General features: G+C 42.0%; 1 protein-coding gene across 2 annotated transcripts in view; it reads right to left on the reverse strand.

The window, feature by feature from the left end:
• Positions 1-427: 427 nt before the first annotated feature.
• Positions 428-12,385, reverse strand: part of sipa1l1 (signal-induced proliferation-associated 1 like 1) — a 96,821-nt gene continuing 84,863 nt past the window's right edge. Inside the window, exons 20-28 of one of the 2 annotated variants that reach the window (XM_067571645.1) lie at positions 12,237-12,322; positions 11,826-12,071; positions 9,202-9,393; positions 8,246-8,414; positions 6,864-7,098; positions 6,509-6,679; positions 6,166-6,277; positions 5,843-5,921; positions 428-4,652 (exon numbers count right to left, since the gene is read on the reverse strand). In XM_067571645.1, the coding sequence (XP_067427746.1) occupies positions 4,509-4,652; positions 5,843-5,921; positions 6,166-6,277; positions 6,509-6,679; positions 6,864-7,098; positions 8,246-8,414; positions 9,202-9,393; positions 11,826-12,071; positions 12,237-12,322 (1,434 nt within the window). In that variant the 3' untranslated portion in view covers positions 428-4,508. Of the gene's footprint in view, positions 4,653-5,842; positions 5,922-6,165; positions 6,278-6,508; positions 6,680-6,863; positions 7,099-8,245; positions 8,415-9,201; positions 9,394-11,825; positions 12,323-12,385 lie in introns of both variants that reach the window. The other variant, XM_067571644.1, reaches the window with a different exon arrangement.

The following is a 12,385-nucleotide window of genomic DNA, read 5'->3' on the forward strand; positions in this document are numbered from 1 at the left end:
CTTTCAGCCGTGCTCAACAGCTTCCCAATAATGAGCGTAACGCAGGCGAGCTGGTTTCTGTCTCCGGCTGTGAGAACAGTTAAAGTGCAATCAGGTGAATCAGCCTGATAGGAGGAACAATGGGAGCCTGAGGCAGCTATAGTCCAAATCCAAGACCTCTACCCTTTCCCCACTCACTGGTTACTCACTGCAAGATGCAATCAGACAGCAGCTCTACAGGAGAAAGTGTAGTAAATCCTCTTCCCTCAGACTTAAAGTCAGCTGTCATTATTGTGTGCGAGGGACAGAAAGGTAAACGTGAGACACTGGCTTGCTTGCTCTTAAAAAGAAGACAAGAGATCAATACAAATTAAAAAAAAAAAAAAAGCCTCTAGACACAAACAAGCATTTCTCAATTTCCTAACAAAAACAACAAGAGCACCACAAATCGATAACGGCATTTATTTATTTCATAAACTTTAATACTGTGATCACTGCAAATGTCTTTTTCATACCTTGAACATTTTACAAAGACAATGGATCTGGGATTTAAACAGTATTTGTATTCTGTAAAACGTATGATATCTGTGTGCTTTATCTCGGAGTCAGAGCTGATCGCTTTACTTTTAGGTTTGTTCTTCCACCCCGGAGGAAAACTAAACAGATCACGACACAGCGGGTTACGCTGTGACTCCGAGCTCGGTGAAACCTTCCTCCTCCCTGATGCAATCACTGACCTCGCAAGTTTGCCAGACTGAAAACAAGCATCCCTACAATACAAACAACATCCAGCCCTGCCCTTGTCTGATCAGTGATGCCTGAGGAAAAGAGACGTTCTCATTTTTTTTGTTTTTTTGTTTTTTTGAAGTGAATAAATTCGAGCACCTTCCTCTTGCTTGTCAGGAACTGCACTGGCAGGAAAACTACGGAGCAACAAAGTACACCTATACAAGATTTCACAGGAAATGGATCGATTCACCCTTCTTATCCAAAACCTGTAAACTCAATCATTTATATAAAACATTGTGCAAAGGTTCTTAACAGTAAAAGATATTACAAAATGGAACATCTGAACATTCACATTTCCCATATCCCTCTGAAAAAGCAACAAAAAACACAGCTGAGGAAAGAAACAAACAAAAAAAATAATATATGCACTGAAAATAACAACATTCGCACTACATGAACTGGATCAGCGGATTTCTTTGTATAAGGTTGACAACTGTATCTGACATCCAACTTAATGGCAAACATTGTACAGTCAAAAACGTATCAGGAACATTTCTGCCTACATGACTCATCTTTTGTGTATGTTTTCGATTCAATTTCACATTATTGGATGACTACGGAGGCGAAAATGCAGACTGCTTTTCACAACTGGCCGACTTATTAAACTGTTGAAACAACCAAATCATCTCACTGAGCGAATACTTCAGCTATTGACTGTCCACTGGTGTTGTTACTGTCCATACAGACCCACGAAAGATTCTTAAAACAGAACCATGACTTCTTCAGACTTGCTTTTTTTTTTTTTTTTTAAAAGATACCACTCAGTTCTCTGCAAAACTGCAGAGCTGAATGAATATGTCAGAGTAAACATCACATTTCTTTAGGCTTGTTTATATTCTCTTTACATTCAGACCGGGTGCCGTTGTGCTATACGCTGCAGCGTTTGTTTTTTTTTTTAATTGCATCAATTCAAAATGCAAACTTACTTCAAGAGATTCAAAAACTGGGAATTCTTTTTCCATCAAAAGGGCTTTGATGGTAGCCCCGACACTCAGGTTGTAGTTTCAGACACCTGGCAGAGGAAATAGTTTTGTTTTAAGTAGCTTTGAGATTTGGGGGAAACTTATTTTTCCAATTCTCTCTTATTACAAGGGCCAACTGGTTTGAAAAACATACTGAACCTAACTGAAAGCGATGAGACACACACACACACACACACACACACACAGAAACATTTCCATACACTTCACACACACTCTCTCCCCCTCTCTCTATATATCTGGAGACTGCTCAGCCTGTTTGTGTTCAGAGCAAATATTCATCTGAACAAGAGAAAGGCTGTTAGTAACACAGAAGCCTCGCAGCAGATTCCCCAGACAAACATTTATGAGGCGGGGCATGCGATATGAACTTGATTAAAAATCATAGGTGTGTGTGTGTGTTAGCAGGTGTGTTTATTTTTCAGGATGAAGAAAAAGGAGAGCTTTTTCCCTTTCATCTGTTCCCCAGGTGCTGTTTCAAAGGCACGTCCCCTGCTCTGCCTGGGAGTAAATGACCAAAATAAGTGACTGTAGGCACGGCTGGATAGACTGATGCACATTCACACAATGGCAACACACACTGCCACTGGTACAGTAAGGTACTGTATCTCCCTTTTGTCATGGGGTTTTTAATCTAACCATATAAGTGTTTTTTTTTTTTGTTGAATTACTTCAGGAACTTGTCAAAAGATCCTCGTGTTCTCAACAAAGACTGAACCTGAGGAAAACTATAGATGTTAGACATTAAACACAGACAACTCACACACACACACACGCACTTGTACACACACACACACACGTACGTACACACATACGAGTATACCTAAGGTCTGCTCCTTTATCAAAAATCAAACTTTGATTGTCTCTCAAAGCTGGCTTCTGATTTTTTTTCGTCCTGTCCTGTGTTCATGTGGCCTCCCGGACGATGTCTGACTGATTGCTGAAGAGGCATTGGAAAATACAGAGTGACTGGCGGCACATTTAATACTCATGACATTTCCACTGGTCATCACTAGAGGGCACTGTAAGCAACACGACAGCAGGCTTGGGCACCACAAAATACAACATAATACAGAATAAAAAGCATATAGTCAGGCTTTAGCCGGAATTAAGAAAGAAAGCCATTTAAATAATATAGCTAGTGACCTTTTGTCTTGAGGAACTTAACACTGATGTCAGTTGTACTGTACGAATAGAACAACTTATTTATTGGAATTATAATACAAGGAAATAAATTAACCTGGGAAAAAAAAAAAAACAAGACCTTTCAACTTTTCCCTCCCAAAAAAAATGTCTCTGTCATTTATTATCAGCTGGCTCTCTGTATTCCAGACAGTGGGATGATGAGTGGAGTCCTCGTTTTCCTTCTTCTCACGGCAGGATGTTCGCTGCTTTAGTGGAGAAAGATGGAGGCTCTTGTGCAGCAGAAATCAGTATCTTGTTAAGTGTAATCTTGATTTTTAAACGTATTTTCCCCACATCAAACTTTCTCTCCCCTTTTTTTTTTTTTTTTTTTTGCGAGAGGGAGACAGGACTTCTTCCTATTGCTTTTAAGACACATACAATTGGGATGGACCAAAGCACTCTGGATATCAGTCTTGTTTTATGGCACCGTTGCCGATGGCTTTTAAACACACTCCTCTGTCGGGTGTTGGTTGTTGTGCTGTAGAGACAGATAGGATTGTTGTAATCCAGTTCTGAGTGTCACAGAGGAGAATAAATTAAAAAAAAAAAATACTGTACAAATCCAAGTTTTCCTCCTGTGTGGAGGCAGATCAAACCTGCCTCCATGTTGGTGGCTGAGAGACAAACAGCCGCGATGACCGTTCAAGCGGTCAGAAGAATCTCACAGCAACTTTGAGGAGAGAAAACACAGGTGCTAAACTTCTCCGTTTGAAGGAAACGAAAACCCTTCCTGTGCTCGGTGGTCTTGTGGCTTAATGTTGATTTATTACTCTGCTCTTATAGGTGTGTATGGTTGTGTCACAACGAAGATTAAGTAGCTGTGCTGGCAGATTTGCTGCGTACCTGTCTGACTCTGCTTGGCACTTCAGAGACTTCCTCTTTTAAGTCACCTGGGTGTCTCTGCTACCCTCTGCTGTGGCGGGTTTGATTTGGCACAAAAGACTCACCTTTCAGAGAAGCTGGGCAACATTTGAAAAAAAAAACAAAAAAAAAAAAACGGAACAATGAGGAAACACAAAAGGTCAGATATCTACTGTAAGCTGTCCTAAAAAGAGAAGCACATCCACTGAGAGAACATGTCTGGAGGATGAGGAGATCATTTATGTTCATGGTGAAGTTGACTTCTTAAGTGAGAGCAGGGAGGGGAATAGCTTTCCCTTTGTTGGCAATTTGGCGGAAAGATTTTGGCACAGCAAGATGAGAGAAAGATCAATTCAGCAACCTTCTCGTGATCCCATAGGAGAGTAGAGGACATAATCTGATAAGCGACACTCATTTTTCTTGAGTCTCATCCTGAGTAGTTTAACAGATGGTCTGTGGAGACTGAGACAATAAAACCCCCCCCTGATGTTTGAAGCCAAATGGAAGGTGGTTGGAGGGTTCAGCATCAGAGTAATTGAGTCCAGCAGCGGCCGAACTGGGATTAAATCTCCACTTTTCTTGTGCACGGTTTCTTGTCAGTGTAGATTCCCCCGGTGCCTCTCCGTCCAGACTGTGTGTGCTGATGTATGCATTTGCGTGCGTGTGTGTGTGTGTGTGTGCGTGTGTGTGTGATTTAAAATGTGCAGGCGAGAGTCAGTTCATGTCTATGGTGTTGAAGACCCACTCGGTGAACTTCTTGAGCTTTGCGGCGGAGGTCTGCGACTCTTCCTGCAGTCTCTGGTTGTCCTCCCAGAGCCTCTTGATCTGAGCCTGAAGCCGGACCTTCTCCTCACGCTCCTGTGACAGATGGAGACAGATCGGATACGATTAATAAATGAAATCAGTTATTAAAAAGTTAAACATTAGAATGAATGTTTCCAAACTACAAAGTAGAATTAAGAAATTGCTCAACACTCAGGATCAAACTTCAGCACATTAGCGGGTGAGGATGTTTCGCTGTTGAGAGGTCGGGCTTGATTACAGGTAGGCCAGAAGTTTGAAAATAGCTGTTCAGTGTAATGATATGAATGAGCTGAAAACAACTCCAACCTTCAAAAGGAAGGACTACAGCAGAAGCAGCCCTTTCAAGTATCCATGCCCGTTAGAGAAAAAGGTGACAAAGCTCAACGATCACCAAAACTGGATAAATCAGGACTACAAAAACAACGCCTGATGCTAAATTTATGGATCTATACTGTCTGGGGTCAAAGGAGACACCGGAGCGGCTGGAATAATTGTGTAAGGAATGTTATGTCGGCGTATATTGGGCAGTGTAGCACCAAGTAAACGTTGCAGAAACACCTCAGCTGCACCTTGTTGTTGACTTTCTTCACAGTCACAGTTCACTGAGGATCCTTTCATGTATTCTTGCCCTGATGGTGCAAGAATTATTTGATGCTGGGGAGTCAGCTCGGGTTAACATTGGTGTGTGGAAAATATCACACACATCTCAAGCAAAAAATGCATCCCTGAAAGTTGCTTTTGAGCCTTTTTGATTGAAATAAAACGGAAATCTTTACACAGTGTGTGTGAATTAGAAACCATTTGTGTCCATTAATTTAGAAGTATGCTTAGAAAGATACACAAGAAAACTCGAACCGTTCCTGAGGTGACTTGAAGTACAAAATAAGATTGAGTGATTGAACTTTAGTCAAAGTCAGCAGTTAATGTCGATGAGCAGCAGGGCGTAGCCGAAACAACAGTGGCAGCGCTCGACTGCTGACTTTGTATTTTCTATTGAATACAAAATATGTTTTTACGCCTCCTCTTCCCTGTTCCACTCTATGCAAATGAAGCGAAGGCTTTCATTTTTCATCCCTGAAGGGGAACCAGAAAATAATGCTTTATAGCAGGATGCAGAGGAGGTAGTGTTCATGCAGACAAAACTTACTGATATGCCACAAGGAAATTAATAAGAATTCTATGCATCCTTGTGTGAGTTTGTGCTGTTCTGTTTATGTATGTCATGTTTGTGTGATTTTTCCCACCTTCTTCAGGTCCTCCTGGAGCATCTTTACCATAGCCTCTAGTTTAGTCACCTTCCTCTCCAGCCCTATGTGACCCTCACTGTGGAAACAAACAGACATTTAGTATTCAGTGCTGAGGAGTGAATAACACCCATATAACACCAATCAAAACAAAAAGAAAAACACACGAGAGAACTCACTGAATTCATCTGAACTCTTTTTAGAAATAATTTGATTCGATTTAATTTCGTATTTATTTCTTGAGTGTGAATCTATCTCTATCTCTATTACTACTATGCCTGTAATCATATTGTCTTTCAGGTATTAATAGGGTATGGTGTTACCTTGATGAGGGCCGTGACAGTGGAGCAGGTTGCAGCTCTATGTGGGGCTGCTGAGGACTGGAGGCACCGCTGCTTCGGTGGTTTGAATCCCCAAACACAAAACTTCTCTGGACTGGAAGGATGGAGACATGAACATAAATCAGCAGGTTGAATGAAATGCAGAATTAAGACAAAATGAAAAAGCTCAGAGGCCTCAAGCTGACAATGCAGGTAAGCATGTTGGTGGTGTAACATACATATACACATGATGAAAGGCTATTGTACAGCCAGTTTGTTATCTTTACCTTTATTTGAGAGTCAAAACAGAATTATGTAAAGTTAAAGTGAGAGTATTTGGCCGTACCATAGTGTGTGTTTCTCTCGCTCTCAAAGGTATTAGCCACATCTACCAGATGTGTCCACTCAAGGGGGCTGTCCCTGTCTGAAGATGGGAGAGGCATCAGCTCCTGAGGGAGGGGTCCACGGTGACGTTCCACCAAATCCACCAATGACGTGTCAGATGCTGAGAGGTCACCTGCAAACAGAGTTCAGTGCTGTATATATCAAATGTAAGAGCATTATGTATTTCTGTAACACGAAGAACTGCTCAAAAGTAGAAACAAGCACCTAAAATATCTTTTCCTTTAGAAATGACACACAAGGCCTTACTAAAATACCGATGTGTATTTGATACCTACACCCTCCCTCCTCTTTCTTACCGTGGAGTTTTACTCCCAGCTTATAGGAGGGCCTTCGCAGGGGCACGCCGCGGGTGGTGGGTGAGCGTGGAAGGGTGGAGCAGCTGAAGAGAACGTCAGCTCCTAGTGCCGGTTCAGCCACTGAGTCGCTCAGGGGGGGAAGGCGCTGGCCGCGGTAAATGCTCTCATCCGACAGGGTACGATGGAGTGAGCGACGGCGGCTGGGAGACTTGCCTGGTGGTGATTTGTGGGAGTGCTGTACAGAGATGTAATATTGACATTTACTGATACGCAGAACTGATGTAACTCCTGTGTAAAGATCAGGTACATCCATGCTACTGTGTGTGGGAAACTCTACATCTAGGTTAAGGTTAGCAAAACTTTATAGTAGTTATTGTATCATGGATACATTTTATGAGAGAAAAAGGAGCAGTGACAGCTGAACAACCTACTGTTTGATTATTTCTTTAAAACACTGGCAACAAATAGATGGCAAATTATTGCCTGATTTTAACTTAGATATTTGATCTTTGCTCACACAGTTAACGCCAGTAAAGGAAAGTTGTATGGGAAGGAAGGAGGGAGTCAAACCAACAATGAACTCATTCCACTTACAGTACAGATACTGTGTGTTTATCCAAAGCCTGACATGTTGTATTCCTCTGTGCAGTAGACCTCATTGTTGTCCAAAAATGATTAAAAACACATCAGTGAGACACACTGCTGCACTGGGTCACATGTTCCTTTGCCCCCAGAAGATTGTGATTAAAGTTGTTTGTTTAGAAATGGATCCAAAGAGCGGATGAACAGTGATTAAGGCTGTAACTCTCAGGAGAGAGATTCTTTGTATGTGCAGACAGCCGCTGCACGTGGGGAACTCCAGTTCAGATTACAGAGCTTTGCTGACTCATTTTGCTGCATATCACAACCTCTTGACTTTGTGCTACAATATAAATTTCTCAAAGAACTTCTGTACACAGTCAAGAGGTTGTGATATGAAGCACAACAAGCTAGCGAAGCTTTGCAAACTGAAGCACGTTCCCACGCATGCGCAGTGGAACCTTTCTACTGACCATTACAATCTTGTTGGTGCTATTTTTTTGGAGTCGTTTCTAAACAATGGTTACCACTCTCTGTGTGGTGAAAGAAGATGTCATCCAGTGCAGTAGCACAGAGGAATAAGATATACACCCACAATACTTGTAAGTGGGATGAGTTCATTATTGGTTTGACTCTGAACATGAGATTTACGCCGTTGTTATTTAACTTTATTCACCCGAGAAGCTGTAGAAACCTTGTTCACAGAAGTTAAATGTCTTGTAATTTTAGGATAGTCCCTTCATAATGTTTCAATGAACAGGTTGTCCCTGTAACAGGATTCACAAACATGCCTGTAAAAGTACCTTTTCCTTATGTCTGCGTGGTGGTGGAGGGCTGTCTGGGGCACTGTGCCTCTTCACATCTTCTTCCATAGTAGATTTGGCATGAAGCTGAGGAGAATGCATATCTCTAAGTGAGGGCCTGGCTGCCGGTGTGGGAACAACATCCCCTCCACTCTCTCCTGGAGACTTCCTAAAACAACACACATAGCCAGAAGATTAAACAACCAAAGCCATTAGATTTCATTGTAGATACATATAACATTGCCTAAGTGTTGCCACTATATTTTAATTAAACATGGATAAATCATAAGGAATAAGGAAATTCAAATGCAATTTGCATTCAGTTACTGCATCACTGTTAAGCCTTTAGTGTAATATCCTCTTCAGCCACAAGGGGGTAATCAAGTAGTACGCATATTATTTCTACTGATAGACATCAGTATGAGTACAGTGAGTGGACAAGTAATGTAATCAAATGCAATTGTATATACGAAAGGCGTGTTCTATAAATACTACCATTACAAGTTAAAAATAATCATTTCTAGAGAGAAATGCTGAGATAACAGAGATGTCAAACACCACCTATTGTGCATTTGAGCAAGGCGTTTATAACTCAATACATAAAGTTGAGGGATTCATTACAGACAGGTTTAAGGAAAAATGTTCAATATTAATGCGACATAGCCAAGATATCCTCACTTTTTCTCTTTAGTATGCTTCAAACTTCAAAAAAAATCTGGTTCCTACATTTCCCATACTGCAACTTTCACTGGACCCTACCTGTCTGGTAAATGCCCACACCCCAGTTTATAACACAAGATTTCTGTTAAAAATGATTAGTCTCCAAACTGATGACATCACTATGACATCATCAGGGATTATTTTTCCAGGCAGTAAGGATTCAACTGTTTTCACAGGCTGAGTGCTAGTAATTGTCCTCTTGTTTCCTTATGTCTTTTTTCCCCCTCCATCCTTACTTGCGTGTGTCTCCAAAGTCAACAGAATTGATGGTGGAGCCGGGTTTCCTCCAGCCAATCAGGTACTTGGACTGTGCTCCCTGGCGAGGATAGAAGCTCTTGGGCCCGGGGGACACTGAGGACTGAGATGAAGGGGAGGTGGCTGAAGAGGAAGACTCCTCTCTGGGGGAGCTATGGCCTGAGTGCCTGGCACTGAGGGACCGAGGTGAGAAAACAGAAGGGGGGAAATGAGAGGGGTTGTTCATGACAGCAATGCAAAAAACAAAACAGCTTGAGGCTTATGTAAACTACATGCAAGTATCATAACCTCTGGTCTGAAAAACATCTCAAAACAATGTGATCTTTACATTGATTTGAGGAGAGAATAGTTTTAGACCCTTAGGAAATAAATTTTGGCCTTGGGCAAAGCATTATGTGACACATAATAGTGTAATTTTTAATCTAGGAGCCCAGCAGGAACAGGCTGTTCTCAAATCTCAACAGTTAAGAAAACACTGGAGGCACCCCAGTGGCCTAATGGTTAAGGCACATACCACATAACCACAATATCCCTGGTTCAACTCCCAGCTATAGGACCTTTGTTGCATGTCATACCCCCATCTCTCTCCCCCTGTACTTCCTGTTTCTTTCCACTAAATAAAACTGTCAAATAAAAGGCAAAACGCCAAAAAACATCATCTTAAAGATCCTCCAGACCGGTTTTAAGATGTGGATAAAATACTCTAGTGTGAATAATAATTTGGGTCTGCTTTTCACAAAAAAAGTTCAATTATCTTGTTAAAATTCCTAAAATTACATCTTTATAGATTCTCTCAAGAATCTATAAATATGCAACTATATTTCATTCCAGACATTTTCCTGCTGGACACAAGATGTCTCCCACTTCATTGTAAATTCTATTCTCAGTGTTATTGCACTGGAGGCTTCAAGCTTCCACATGACACTTGTGTAAATAGAAGATTGGACCAGGATTGGCTCCAAACTAGTTGTGATGTCACATATCATGCTTGTAGGCCCGCCTCTTAAAAAATCAGATTTTCAATGAGCACAGAGAAACTTTCCACTTCCAGCAGATGAAATGTGAAAACAGCCTTCTAGTGTCAAACTCTGAACAGTGAAACATCATCATATAGACATGACAATAAGCAAAATTGTCTAGTTGTGAATGAGCCCTCTCTCATTCCCCCTCACCGCCACTCTGACAGAACACATATGTAGCCTAAATGCTGGACAGATGATGCCCAGGTCATGAACTGTAACTCTATCTGAGCGGGTGAATTAAGACATGCTTAAACGAGAAGGCTGTGGCACTGGAGTTCTCTCAGCTCTAAACACCAGTTCAGCTATGAAAAGTTGGACACGTGTTCCACATTTCCTGAAGCATAATGTGGAGAGATAAGAGGGAGTTGAAATTACTCCTGTGCTCGGCTTCCAGGAAACTCTTGTTGAAAGGGAGGTGGTCTAGTGTGTGTTCTTCCCAGATGAAGAAATATTGGCCTGAGTTATGAGAATTGGAAACATGTTGCAGAGGTCATGCAAATACTGCGGATGACAAATGACGAAGTGGAAGAGGTCAATGAAATGAAATACACACAACTGTTTCTCTTCTTCTAGGATGTATTCAGTTGTCTGTGTGGGTTTGGCTATTGGTCAGCTGCTTATGCCTGTTAAGGTGATGGTGGGTGCACTTCAAACCCGACCGGCATAATACTGGTTTGTGTCAGATCAATGTGGTTTTTACTCCACTTGAATGCTGCACACAAAACGACACATGACGTATATGCTGACCTGAATTGATGGCTCTGTACGCACGTAAGGAAAATACCACATGTACACAAAGTTGTCATAAATAATACATACTCATGATGAAAATATCAGGGATTAAAGCGAGAAAAGATTTGTGGGCCTGAAAAGTTGTCCAAGAGAAAATGTGTACAATGTGTTGAATGAAGTATTATATAAATTTCTCTATGGCTGAGATCAGTCATGGTGCCTGAGAACTTAAAGCCCTGAAACATTTTTTTTTACACAGCTTGTCATGGCTGAATCCAAATAAAAGGGTTGTGTGTCTTTCACAATACAAACAAGCAGTACAAAGATCTACTGCCCACTGCTGTTTGATTATCAGCTAATAGAGGTTCAATGTCATACCTGCAACCTCATATGCCGCCTGCACATCATTTAACTGGGTTTCTCTGCCCTTTGTTGTTCACAAGGTACAAGAGCTGGTCCCCAGTCTTTAAGGCTTGTAACCTTTAATAGCCAGGCAATACCTACCCATGAACACTCATCATAGGTTGTTTATGTTTATTAACTGTGAGCAGTTCAACCAAAAAGTAATTCACTTATGAGATTGTTTCATTTAAATTGCTTTTTAGAGTTGTAAAGTGTAAAGTCAGAAATAACAAGCATAGCAAAAATGTTCTTATTCTTTATTAACTTAATCATATCACAACCCCTCAGATTTATCTTGCAACTCTATAGGGGGTCCCACCACCAAGGTTTGGAAAAACTTCCTTAAAGCATAAAAATTGTATACTGTATCTTAAAGCTTTGCATAGTCACTCCAACTTCTCCTTCTCACACAAACACTTAAATATCACCAAAAATACACAAACACAGACCTTGAGTGTGATCCAGCATCACTCAGACTGTAGGTGCTGCTGTCTCTAACGAGGAGATGAGTAGGTGGGCTTCGGCCTGTCCCGTCCAGACTCCTTTCTCCTGGGGGGCCTGGGGACTCGGCAGCAGCAGGTGACCTCTCCAGCATCCTGCGACCTCCCTCGGTGGGGCTGTGCCATGGAGAGGCTGACCGGTCCCTGCCCTCCCTGCCCTCTCTGCCTCCGCTGGGAGCCAGCAGGGAGGTGGCGCTGCCATGATGAGAGTGGGGGTGAGCATGATGCGAGGCTCCATAAGAGCTGGTATCAATGCCGCTGTCGGCTGAGGCGCCCTGAAGGTAGCCTCCTCCTCCCAGGCCATTGGGCTCTGTTTCACCTTGGTCTCCACTGGAGCCTCCACCCGCCCCCATTTCGTACCATTTATCGCTGTCGCTATGGCCCCCGCTGGAAGCTGTGCTTGATAGAGTGTTACTGCTAGAGTGACCGGAGTAAGGGCCGTCCGACTGTAGTGAAAGAAAGAACATAAAAAAAAAACATCAAACTGTGTTGTCAAAGTCCTGATGGAA

The sequence above is a fragment of the Thunnus thynnus genome, chromosome 18 (assembly GCF_963924715.1).
Source record: "Thunnus thynnus chromosome 18, fThuThy2.1, whole genome shotgun sequence".
NCBI classification, from domain to species: Eukaryota; Metazoa; Chordata; class Actinopteri; order Scombriformes; family Scombridae; genus Thunnus; species Thunnus thynnus.